The following is a 13,466-nucleotide window of genomic DNA, read 5'->3' as shown; positions in this document are numbered from 1 at the left end:
GGAAGAATAGAGGCATAGACTATTTTTCTAAATGGGGTAGGTATTCAGAAATCTGAAGCACAAAGGGACTTGGGAATCCTAGTCCAGGATTCTCTTGAGGTTAACGTTAAATTCAGTTGGCAGTTAGGAAGGCAAATGTAATGTTAGCATTCATTTTAAGAGGACAAAAATGTAAAAGCAGAGATGCTGAGACTTTTTTTGGAATATTATGAGCATTTTGGGCCCTGTATCTAAGGAAGAATATGCTGATATTGGAAGGGGTCAGAGGAGGTTTATAAGAAAAATCCCAGGATGAAGGGCTTGTCATATGAGGAGTGGTTCATAGAATTCATAGATTCCCTACAGTGTGGAAACAGCCCATTTGGCCCAACAAGTCCACACCAACCCACCCAGGTCCATTCCCCCACACCATTACTCTATGTTTTCCCCTGACTAATGTATCTAACCTACACATCCCTGACCACTATGGTAACTTAGCTTGGCCAATTCAACTACCCTATACATCTTTGGACTGTGGGAGGAAACTGGAGCACGCAGAGGAAACCCACGCAGACACAGGGAGAATGTGCATACTCCACACAGTCACCCGAGGGTGGAATTGAACCTGTGTTGAGGTCTGTACTCGATGGAGTTTAGAAGGATGAAAGGGGGGGGAATCTGATTGAAGCTTACAAAATACTGCGAGGCCTAAATAGAGTGGATGTGGAGATGTTTCCACTAGTAGGAGAGACTAGGATCAGAGGGCACAGTTTCAGAGTGAGTTGACGAGGAGGAGGAATTTCTTCAACTGTGGAACTCATTGCTGCAGACAGCTGTGGAGGCCAAGTCATTGAGTATATTTAAGACAAAGATAGAGAAGTTCTTAATTAGTAAACAGATCAACGGTTATGGGGAGAAGGCAAGAGAATGGAGTTGAGAACTTGAATGACGGATCAGATTCGATGGGTCGAATGACCTAATTCTGCTCCTATATCTTATGGTCTTACGGAGATAAAAAGATGTCTGCAGTTCACAAGTGTTCTAAATGTCACTGCCCTAGGTTAAAAATGATCATAATCTGCTATATGCCAAATTAAGCGATTATATATCATGTCTTGAAGAGTTTTTATATACAGAGGTTGTTAGAAATAAATGAGCTAATCAAACGCCTATCATATAAGTGTGTTCTTCTGCAGATCTCAGTCCCATTATTGACTAAATCAGGTTAAATAAGAGCCTTTGGAGGCATCCAAAAAATGCTTCCAGAGAAAGAGGTTGTCTAGTGTCATCCATTCTGTGGCAAGCTTGGTTAACAGTGAACTAATTTGTATTCTATTGTCCAAAAACCTTACAGTTCTAGAAGTTTGGGTGAGTGATATATGTCTTACTATTATTTAATTCATACCAGCCTAGTTTTGTCCCATGATTCAAATACAAACAATGAAAGCACAGCTGTTTCATGACGGAATGCTGCAGGATAACCAGACCATAATATTTAAAACAAGCAATGACTGGATATTTCCTCAAGGAGTAACTTTATTGTTAATAACTGAAATAGCCCAATACTTATTGCAAATATAAGTTCTACACAAAATTGGATTCAGCAGTAATGCAAAAAATCAAAATCGTATTTTACGTATGGAATTATAGCCAAATATCAAACCACTCTGCTGCATTATTTAATTTTATTGTGGAATGAAAGTAATCTGTTCCATAGAAAAATTAAACTAGAGAGACATTTAGCCCCTTGAACCGATTCAGCTTTTCAACAAAACCATAACTGATTCATATCTTATCTCCGTTCACCTGTCCTTGTTCTTATATCACTTGGTATAAACTGTACTTGATGCCACTTGGTCAGGTCACTTGCTCACTGACTTCAAACAAGCATTTCAAGTTCTCCCAAAGGAGGAGAGGGGTGGTATAGGTGACTGCAATTTCTGCCATTGTGAAGAATGGAGCTTATGTTCTTTGCCAATCGCTCGCAAACCTTTTTGGTTGTGTACCCTTACTCAGATTTACCAATTTTTTTTAGTATACTCCTACAAGTTTCTTTATTAACTTCCCCTCTAATGACCACACATTTTGTTAAATCACTATGATTGCTCATTACAGGCAAACTTACGTTGACAATAATAATTTGTTATTTACTATTGCTGTGAGGGATGAGCTTGTTTGTTGGAGCATAAAGTTTGGAAAAAGGGTGTCAATTTCAGTTGCGAACTGTGTTCAACAGTGGTGCATTGTAATGAACAATATCAAAGTCTCAACAGCTCCATCTTACAACTGAGGATAATCTGCTTACATTTGGGCTCTAAAAATTAGCTTTTGTTGGAACTTGATCTTGAATATTCTGTTACTTGCTATATCAAGGGGGCTCTCATGACCTTTTATGATTTGCTGTTCTCATGACATAGCAATTGCAGGAAAATTTGAGAAAGCATAGTGAATCCAGCTCGTTTCTTTTTCCATCAGTGCATCTGTGTCAATTCAGTGATACCTTGTTCAATGTCATCGTCAAGCCTGTTCTTCAAGTTTGGCTCATTAGTCAGCCTGAACTCGTGTTGATTTGGAATTATTTTAATATTGTTTTCCTCCGTACAGTGATTCCAAAACTCCAGCACTTTAATTATGACCTTATTTCCTGGATAGAGAATATTATATTTTGAGACCTTGGAGTTCTATATTTCCCCCATTCAAAGTTAAAAATCACAGAACACCAGGTTATAGTCCAACTGGTTCATTTGAAAGTACAGCCCAAAACGTTGACTTTCCTGCTCTCAGGTGCTTCCTGACCTGCTGTGCTTTTCCAGCTTCACATCTATTGACCGTGTGCTGTTTAATTATTTATTTAGATTCCCTACAGTGTGGAAACAGGCCATTCGGCCTAACAAGTCCAAATCGACCCTCCGAAGATTAACCCACCCAGAACCATTTCCCTCTAAGTAATGCACCTAACACTATGGGCAATTTAGCACAGCCAATTTACCTGGCCTGCACATTTTTGGAGTGTGGGAGGAAACCGGAGCACCTGGAGGAAACCCACGTCTTTGCTCTTCTTTGTTCAATCTTGGATTGTTTTTGCTAAAAAGTGTTGGGGGCTGAGGGGACCACCTGATAGAACCATACAAAATTATCAAAGGCATGGATAGGGTAGTTAGTTGGACTCTTTTTCACAGAGTGGAAATGTAATATAAGGGGGCATAGGATTAAGGTCAGAGGGGAGATACCCCATTAAACAAACAATTTGTCATCCAAAGATATATTTTTTGTTCCCTTCCCTTCTCGCCTGGATAGCTTTCATGAGAAGGGGAAATATCTTCAGCTTTAAGCCTGCCTCCACATTTAATCTAAAAAAATCAAGATTCTACCCCATGTTTTATTCATGGCGACAGGAAGACAAACAAATGTAAAATTCTGGCAGATAAGAAGTCTTGTCTTAATCTTCAGAAGTGATGGGTCTTCAAAGAAAGGAAAATTATGTTCTTTTTGCCAAGATTATCTGTGTTAACATCATCAATCAGTTCCACCAGAACTGACACCTAACTAATTCTTTGTCTTAATGAAAGTTCATTGCCAATCAATGGGCGGCACAGTGGGCGGCACGGTGGCACAGTGGTTAGCACTGCTGCCTCACAGCGCCAGAGATCCGGGTTCAATTCCCGCCTCAGGCGACTGACTGTGTGGAGTTTGCACGTTCTCCCCGTGTCTGCGTGGGTTTCCTCCGGGTGCTCCGGTTTCCTCCCACAGTCCAAAGATGTGCAGGGTCAGGTGAATTGGCCATACTAAATTGCCCATAGTGTTAGGTAAGGGGTAAATGTAGGGGGATGGGTGGGTTTCGCTTCGGCGGGTCGGTGTGGACTTGTTGGGCCGAAGGGCCTGTTTCCACACTGTAATCTAATCTAATCTAATCAATCTAGAACTCTTACAAACTGGTCATTTTGGGATTTTTATTTGAAATACATTTTAAAGTTAACAAGTTTGACTCTCCAACTTTGGCAAATGTTATTTTTCTTGAAATGGACATCAGTTTACATGCATTGCTTCTGCTTTTTGTTTTCATTTTAGGCATGGAAGTTGGAAATGTTGATATTTAGAGAGACCTGGGTATATAAATAGATATATTTTGTTCTCTCACTGAATGAAAGGAAATGGGGGCCAAGTGAAAAAATGCAGTTAAAACCCAAAGTTGAGCATAATTATATTGAATGACAGGATTTTTGGTCTTCTGCTCCAATTTCTTATGTTCATAGGCAGAAAAGTAACAAATGCTTATTTCTAACCATGCAGCAGTGGAAATTATTCTTTCAAACATCCGCGACAACTTGGAAAAAGGACAAATAAATTGTCAAGTAGTGGTAGATGACAGAATAAGAACAGAAAATGCTAGAAAAACTCAGCAGGTCAGATAATGTCTATGGAGAGAAACAGAGTTGTGTTTCAGATTGATACCTTTCATTGAAAACTGATGAGGGTGTTTTGATGACTTGAAATAGAGCATAGAACATAGAACATAGAACATTACAGCGCAGTACAGGCCCTTCAGCCCTCAATGTTGTGCAGACCTGTGGAACCAATCTATTGTACACTATTTCATTTTCATCCATGTGTTTATCTAATTACCATTTAAATGCCCTTAAAGTTGGCAAGTCTACTACTGTTGCAGGCAGTGCATTCCATGTCACTACTACTCTCTGAGTAAAGAAACTACCTCTGACATCTGTCCTATATCTATCACACTTCAACTTAAAGCTATGTCCCCTCATGCTCATCATCACCATCTGAGGAAAAAGGCTCTCTCTGTCCATCCTATTTATCCCTCTGATTATCTTATTGTCAACCTTCTCTCTAACGAAAACAGCCTCATGTCCCTCAGCTTTTCCCCATAAGACCTTTCCTTCCTACCAGGCAATATCCTCGTAGAAATGTTAACATCTGTGGAAAAAAAAAACAGATATATCTCATGTAAAGATTTCCAGTATATCTTATTCCTATTTCAATTTTCTAGTCTCTATAGTATTTTGCTTCTACATGTTAACATTCCTGTTTCAAAATATAATTTAAATTATCTGATGCACTTTGTCAGTTTCCAATTTTCCAACCTTTAATAAACACAACTCATCGAAAGCTTTGCTGTCCATATCCTAACCTAGACCATGTCCTATTCAACCTTCATGTGCTGTATTGGTTCACAATCCCTCAATCTGAAACATTCACCTCTGTGTTCAAATCACTTCATTGTCCCAATCTCTCAACCTTTGTAATCGTTTTCAGTCTCTCTCCCATTTAAGAATTATGCATTCCTGTAACTCTGACCTATTGTGTGTTCCAAAACTTATTTTGATCATTGAGAGCCATCCCTTATGTAATCTGGATATAGGCTTTGAAATTCCCTCCCTAAAACTTGGACTCACTGCTTCTTTTCCTTTATTTAAAATCTACCTATAAACACACAACGTTGACTAAACATTTTGCCTTTCTCGATATCTGTTTCAAAGAGTATGGTGCTGGAAAAGCACAGCCGGTCAGGCAGCATCTGAGGAGCAGGGGAATCGACATTTCCAGCATAAGCCGTTCATCAGGAATCCTGATGATGGGCTTATACTTGAATCATGATGAAGCGCTTATGCTCGAAACATCAACTCTCCTGTTCTCGGATGCTGCCTGACCGGCTTTGCTTTCCCAGCACCACATTCTTCAACTCTGATCTCCAGTATCTGCAGTCCTCCCTTTCTCCCAATGTATCTGTTTGTCAATTTTCTTCTCATTATCCCTCAGTGAAACATCATGGAAATATTTTTCTACACAGAAGGTGCTATTTAAATGCAGGTTGTCACAACTGGCACAGCAGAAGAATTATGTTTGTTATGTTTCTATTAATTTAAATGAATAAAAGACCAGAAGACTGAGTATGCTGCATGCCATACAGCTACGTAATATATATATATCATAAATGATCACTTGAGCTGTTCCATTGGCCTTGCCATTCCCAGCTAAATTTGGGGATTATGTTCACCCACGGTGGTATCAAGTTCTTCTGATCACATGCGCACACAGAGTATCGAATACTGGAGTCATCGGTGCTTTACTGTGTACTTCACAGTTTCCACAACACAGTCTGACTTGGCAAAATAGTCTCTGAAAAGCTTAAATTGGTTGTTAAGTTTTGCTGGAAAGAGTAGTTAGTGGGATTTTATTGAATCAACATGTTTCTGGTTCTCCTAGCTACCAGGGAACTGAAGGACTTCTTTGCAAAGGCCCGCAATGGATCTATTCGCATTATGAAAGTTATAATCAAAGATGGTGAGTTTTGCTTGTTTTATTCATTCACTATATTGTATTCACCTCTAATTAAAAATTTTGGTTTTGGAAAGGAACACAACTGCTATTTTTATATAGGTTGAAATATTGTATGTGAAGAAGAGCAAGAACTCTGGCTTGTGTTGAAGTTTAAAAGTGCAACTGGAAAGACCTTTGTGTCATAATTATCACAATATTCATGTGCTTCTGACCAAGTTTTATTTAAGAGCAACTATTTAACTTTTTTTAAAGAAAAGAATGCCTCTTGTTAATTATTTATTAGACACATGTATTCCGCTCGTATAAACTCTCCAGTTATGGATAGATTTTCATGGCCGTCCTGACTGGCTGTTTGATGGGACAGTGTCTGAGTTGTCCTTCTCAAAATGCATTAACACTATTGGAAAATAAAACCCCTTTGGATACCTATGTATGAAATTAGTATGTAGTGATTCATCCTTGATTAAATGAAACATGACAATTGTAAAAGGTGTTCACTAATAACTTAGGTTGAAAGGGAGGACCCGTGTTCATATCGGATACAGACTTTTGGAATTAAAGTCATCTATCTCTCTAAGTTAAATATGTTTGAGTATCATCACTCATACCCATGGTAAGTTGCAACACCTAGGATAAATTTGTCACAATTAGACCGCAATATAGGAACAAATGGTCAGTCTTATTTCAGACTACCAGTGTGGGGAAGGAGAATCTTATATAGCTACAAGAGGAAATACTGGTCTGATGCTAAAGACACATCATTGGATATGGTGCAAAAAGAATAGTATATCCAAAACTTTTCTAAACCATGCTAAACTTGATCTGACACCCAAAATGTATTATTTATTTTTCACCATTATATCAGATTTCTTAAAGGGTCTTAATTTTAAAATATTGTGATGCTTCCATATGGCATTCCATTCTCTAGTTTTTTGATGGGTTTTGTGACACTTGATAACAATAGGAGTTACACTGACTGAAAATTCAGTTAGTAGATATAAATGCACTCTTTAATTGGTAAGCTAATTTAATTTCTGGCATTTTGGCATCCCTTGTTAAGATGATCGAGGATGGAATATCATGCAAATGAAGGTCAATTTTTTATTTTGTTAACATTTCAAGAGGGAAAATATCATACTGTCTTTTCTTTAAAAGGGTGTACCAAATGGCGTAACATGTTTATTGATGTATTGTCCTGGGAGAGTTACAATCTGGATTTACAATTCCCCAAACACTCATCCTGTTTATCATCAGTTCAAGTAACTTACTATGAACCACCATCCTAACCTCTTTTGAAAGTGAGGGGATGCGAAGGTATAACTCATCCTGAGTTGCATCTCCTGATTACTAGATTGGTTTTGACATATCTGTCTACCAGTTCATCAGTCTAATTATCACTTCCAGGACTGTAAAGTGCCAAGAGAAGTCCAAAAAAGGTGACATGGGCTAGGATGGAATCAAGGTCCAATATGTTTTACTCTGTAATCAATAACCTGGACAGTTCTTGCACCTCTAAATTTCACAAGATAGGTTTCTGTTACTGTCAACAGTACACTGGAAAATATAGATTACGAACATTATGTACTTTGCTGAGAATTTGTTTTTACATGGTGGAATAGCTTTATGAAGCAATTCAGTGTTGGGGGGTGGATTGGGGTACTAAACATGTTGTGATGTCAGGTGACTTGAATAACATGATGGGACTTGTCATTTTCTCTGAAAATGATGACAGCTGCAGGCTGTGCTTAAAATAGTGCGTACAGCTGATGGTTTTGGCTGGACTGGACTGGGAGCAACATCATAAGTTTGCTGCAAAGAATGAAAACATGTTACTGATATAAAAGAAAATATTACACAGGTTACCATGTACGTAGATAATGTGCAATGCTTTTGGATTCAGTTGTCTCGTTTTGTATAGAATCTGCTTCTTTCCAATTATGTTTCCAACAGTTCAGCATCTTGTGCATTCTATTATAATATTTGCATTTAGAATTTTATTTTGCCAAACTTAAGGAAGCTGCTATTAATTTTTCAATTACTCGTTATCTATAAAAGACTCAGGGATACTATGTCGTTTTTGGCATGTCCATACCATCTATAGTCTTGTTACCTATCTTAAAACATCAGGTCTCAGCTATGAAGACTTAGATGAATTTGCAAGATTTATTGACTGGTGTCCTACAGGGACCAGTGCTGAGACTTTACCTGTTTACAATTTATATAAATGACTTGGATGGAGCGGTGCAAGATAAGATTGCTAAATTTGCTGATGACTCATTGATAAGAAAGTACATTGTCATGAGATCATAAAGATGCTTCAAAAATATTGATATTAAGCGAATGAGCAAGCATGTGGCAAATGAAGTGTGATGTGGGAAAATGTGAAATTGTCCATTTTGGCAAGGGGAATAAAAAGGGGGGCATACTTTCTAAAGCAGATCTTTGAGGCCAGGTGGAACTGGATGCCCTAGTGCTTATAAGCACTATAAGCAGGTAAAGCCATTAATTAGAAAAGCTAATAGAACATTATCATTTATTCCAATGAGAATTTAATACAGCTGTAGGATGCTTCAGTTATAAGCACATTGCTGAGTCTATATCTGGAGTGATGTACTCAGTATTGGTCACCTTTTTTAAAGAAGGATGTAAATATGTTGTAAGCCATTCAAATAAAGTTTAATCAGATCAATACCAGAAATGTGTAGGCTATCTTATGAGTAAAAGTTGAACAGGATAGGACAGCTTCAATCTGTTGGAGTTTAGAAAGTAAGAAATTCAACAACTTTTAATGAAAGCCCTATCTGTCCAATTCTCCTTTCATATCTGCTGTAGATGTAGATTTTTACAGCTTTGAAGGGATTCACAATGCACAAGGCCAGAGCCTGTCAATAGCTCTAGAGATATTCAGCATTTCTGAAACATCCCTCAGATTGTAAGATCAGAAGATATATACAGTAATAAACTATTTGGTTTCTATTTGGCTCCGGTACCCAAAAGAAATGAGCAGTTCTCGGTGTTAACTTCATCTTAATTGATCTAAAGTCTTGGCTTTGTTTACCATACCTGAGGGATCAGAACAGGAGGAGGCTATTTGGTTTCATGGCTGTGATACTTAGTCCAATTTCCCTATCTTTTATAAAATGTTTATTCAATTCCCTTTTATCTTTCTTACACTGTGTGCACATTTTCCCTTTCTATATTCTCCTTGTTGGTTTTGCCTGACCATATTAAATGAAATCTTTCTGATTTGCACTAATTATTCTTCTGTTAAAATATTGATCCCAAGCATGCCTGGAGACATTTACAACAGGCCTGCCTTGTCTCCGAGTCAGTGCTTTTATTCCATACATTTTAGAAAGTGGAAAGATGGGGAGGGACAGAAGGTGTGAAGAAAAGAAAGGGGGGAGAAAAAGAGGGTGAGTAAGGAAGAGAGATGAGGCCATTGATAACTTCAATAAAGTATTGAAGAAAGAGCTAATTTTGGGGTGGAGCAGAGCATGGTAGAAAATTTAAGGAGAAAGAGGGAGAAGACAAGGCAGAGAGAGAAGAGGGTACGTAAAATGAAAAGAAAAAAACAAGGGAGAGTAATAGATGCTCAATGTTTGACTTCCATGTACCTGGAGGGAGCACTTTTTAAAATCTCTGGTTAGTATAGGTTTGTCCCATTTTCAATGGCTGTGGAAGTCTGCTTTGATCTCATTGAGGAGTGCCAATCAAACACTTGCGCCCTAATTATTCCTCATTTGATAAATTAAAAACATGGTTATTTACAATCATTTCTTATCAATTTTGTATTTTATACAATCTTCCTGTATTGATCTTTGGGGTGGATAATTTTGATACTAGCTCAGTCATTATATTTGTAATGAGTTGTTAGGGATCAAAGCTCACTTGCAGGATGAAGGAGGTTCATTCTTCTCAACTTTATTTCCTTTTCTTGTGAGCCTGTGAACCCCAATACATCTCCTTCTCACTTAGTTCTCCACGTGTTAAAATTGCCATCATTACTGTAAATTTCGTTCTCATAACTTCAGGATGATAGACTTGGGGGTGACCGTGCAAAGCCAAGTCAACCCTGTACAGTAAAGCAAACTCAAGTTATCCGGTAGCTCAGCCAGGCAAGTCAACAATACACCGAGGCACTGTTAATGATTGACAGCCAGCTTTACTCTTTATTGTATTCTAAAAGGGCAACTGTGTTACTGGTATATGTTCCAACCTGCTTTGTGTAGCTCTAGGGAGCAAAGCCTTGTGATGGGTGATCCTATCTGGCTAAACTATGGGACAATCATGTCCAAGCTTTAGGACTTTAGATTTCTTTTAGATTAGATTACTTACAGTGTGGAAAAAGGCCCTTCGGCCCAACAAGTCCACACTGAACCGCCGAAGCGCACCCACCCAGAACCATTCCCCTACATTTACCCCTGCATCTAACACTATGGGCAATTTAGCATGGCCAATTCACCTAACCTGCACATTTTTGGACTGTGGGAGGAAACCGGAGCATCCGGAGGAAACCTACGCAGACACAGGGAGAATGTGCAAACTCCACACAGTCAGTCGCCTGAGGCAGGAATTGAACCCAAGTCTCTGGCGCTGTGAGGCAGCAGTACTAACCACTGTGCCACCGTGCCGCCCACGACCTTGAGTCTTGCCGTTGTCAACTTACATCTTACTTGAGTAAATTGGGAATATGAGCACCTCGAGGTTCTCTTTCAAATTACACACCATCTTGACTTGAACCTGTATCACTGTTTTGTCATTAGCACTTTGTCAGAATACTGGAACTTCCTAACAGCACTACGGGTATCCCTGCACCCCAAGGTCTGCAGCAGTTTAAGAAGATATCTCACCACCACTTTCTCCAGGGCAACTAGGAAGGAAAAATAAATGTTAGGCAAACTATTGATTTCCAGATACCACAAACATATAAAATGTAAGAATGTTGTGCCCTAGAATGAAATTTGGCACTCAATATTCAGGAACTATCCAGTCAAATGACCACATCGCCAAATTGCTACACATTAACTGACTAACTGTTTCTCTCTTCTCAGATGCTGCTTGATCTGCTGAATTTCCCAGTACCTTCTGTTTTTATTTCAGCTTTCAACATGTACAGTACTTTGCTTTTATTTATATGAATGTTACATCACTAAGATATGCATTTACTCAATTGTCTGTATAACAGCACCAAATTAAGCCTTGCTTGTATACTGGTCCATAATAAAAAATATACTTTTGCTAACATAAACCATAATTACCCATTAATCTGTAAAGTGAGTCTGTATTCTGTTAGATATACAGAGGAACCTCAATTATCCGAGCAACACGGGCGAGGAGCATTTTGTTCGGATAATCAAATGTTCGGATAATCGAATGCAGGATAACACAGTTTAGCAAAGCATCGGGACAGATATTCCAAAATTCAGACAATCGAATGCTGGATAATTGAGGTTCCTCTGGAGTGAGTATAATGATCAAATTAGAAATATGAAGCATTTGTCTTGCAGAATAAAAAATTAAGACATCAGTATAATTTTTACCAGGTTTTAACAACATCTTTCCTCCACTCCACTTAAATATTAATTATTGTAGCATTCACAACACTTCCAGCAGGGATTCAAAATTACTTGCTTGCTCTGTCAAGCTTACATACTGGAATTATGAGCTGCTCCTGGAAGCAGGAAGAAAGCTAGACAGGAAACTTAATTACACGGGAAGCCAAAAACCAGGTTCCTAACATGGGGAAAGGCCAGCTCTCCAGGATTAAATTCCCCATGCCAAATAATTTCTTCATGAGAATCAGTAAGTTCCTCCAGATTCCTGTCTGCATTTAAGAAGCACACCACAGATGCAGTACTGTACTTGCTGGACTTTGGAGTGAGTTGCTGCTACTTTGTCATCCTTCGATAGTATTTACCTTTGCTATGCCTTCGATGGGAAGTGATCTAAGTTGCAAAGGACATGGAGGGAGACCAAGTGAGGGAGACTGGATTGCAATGGGCATTATAAAGAAGTTAGTGATCTTTTGGTACAAGGATGTCATATTGACCAGTGTTAGGTAGAACGACCAGAACATTTAGCTGCTGGCATCCACTCCAGAAGTATGAGTGATTCTCCTGGCTTCCTCCCACCCTATTAAATACATCTTCAGGACTTATGGCCCCTTAAGGTAAGAAGTTCTTAACTTTCTGCCCAGCAGCCACAAGATGTGCCCTGCTCTTCATGCATGCAAATGTAAAATGAACTGAGAATTGCGTGAGAAAACCAACCTGCCTCCCTGGATGTAATTATTCCTTCTAGACCCATCATTAAATTTCAGCTGTATAACAGAATATTCCACCAATACAGTTCTTTTGAGTTTTTAAAAACTCTAGACCGTGAATATCTGAATAATTCTAAATAATCGTCTTGGGCTTTTAATTGGGAAATTCATGTTTTCAGGCTTTCTGTAAAGATGGATGATCATGGATTTTTAAAAAAAGTAATGTTTGAATCTCAACACTGAGGCTTCCTCCACCACTGAACTGATCAAATTACAAATGGTACCCTGGTATGATGGTGATCTAACACTCATCCTGATTCTTGATTAATCTCCAGACTTTAATGTAATTGATCAAACAGACTTCATTCAATGCTGTTCCTCCTTGCCCAGCTGGGTTGAAAGCTCTTTCTTGTTTCCATTTCAGTCTAGTTGTAAGTGGAGAACCACTTGCAATGGTTTCTCTTTTGACATTCTTCAGGAGTTTCTATTCATGGCCCACTCCTGTTTTCTCATTTACATAAGTCTTTAGACAACATTATTCATAAATGTATTGAATTTCACATGTACATTAATGACATAATCACTACACCTCTTGACACCACTATTACCTCTGATTTGTCATGCTATTTATCTGATAATTAATACTATATGAAGATAAATTTTATCCAGCTAAGTATTGGATAGAATGAATGGCCCTCCCCATAATCTTTTTCTAACCATTGACTTCATCCCCTTACTGGTAACTTTCAAACACTGAGAAGACCATGCATAAGCTTTTGTGTCTTCTGCCTTTTGAAGCCCATCTACTTTCAGATCCATAAGATAACCCATCTTACCCACTATTACTCATTGATACCTGTTACCACTAGACTTTAACTATTGCAGTGCTCGCTTGGCCAAATTTTTATCATTCCAAAATTCT

General features: G+C 38.5%; 1 protein-coding gene across 3 annotated transcripts in view; it reads left to right on the top strand.

The window, feature by feature from the left end:
- The window catches only part of LOC122558851 (twinfilin-2), a 151,401-nt gene that overhangs the window by 36,485 nt on the left and 101,450 nt on the right, over positions 1-13,466 (top strand). For all 3 annotated transcript variants that reach the window (XM_043707697.1, XM_043707695.1, XM_043707694.1), the window contains exon 2: positions 6,205-6,282. In XM_043707697.1, coding sequence (XP_043563632.1) covers positions 6,205-6,282 — 78 coding nt within the window. The remainder of the gene's footprint in view (positions 1-6,204; positions 6,283-13,466) is intronic.

The sequence above is a fragment of the Chiloscyllium plagiosum genome, chromosome 18 (genome assembly GCF_004010195.1).
Source record: "Chiloscyllium plagiosum isolate BGI_BamShark_2017 chromosome 18, ASM401019v2, whole genome shotgun sequence".
Classification (NCBI taxonomy): Eukaryota; Metazoa; Chordata; class Chondrichthyes; order Orectolobiformes; family Hemiscylliidae; genus Chiloscyllium; species Chiloscyllium plagiosum.
This window is presented reverse-complemented; position numbering and strand designations above follow the sequence as displayed.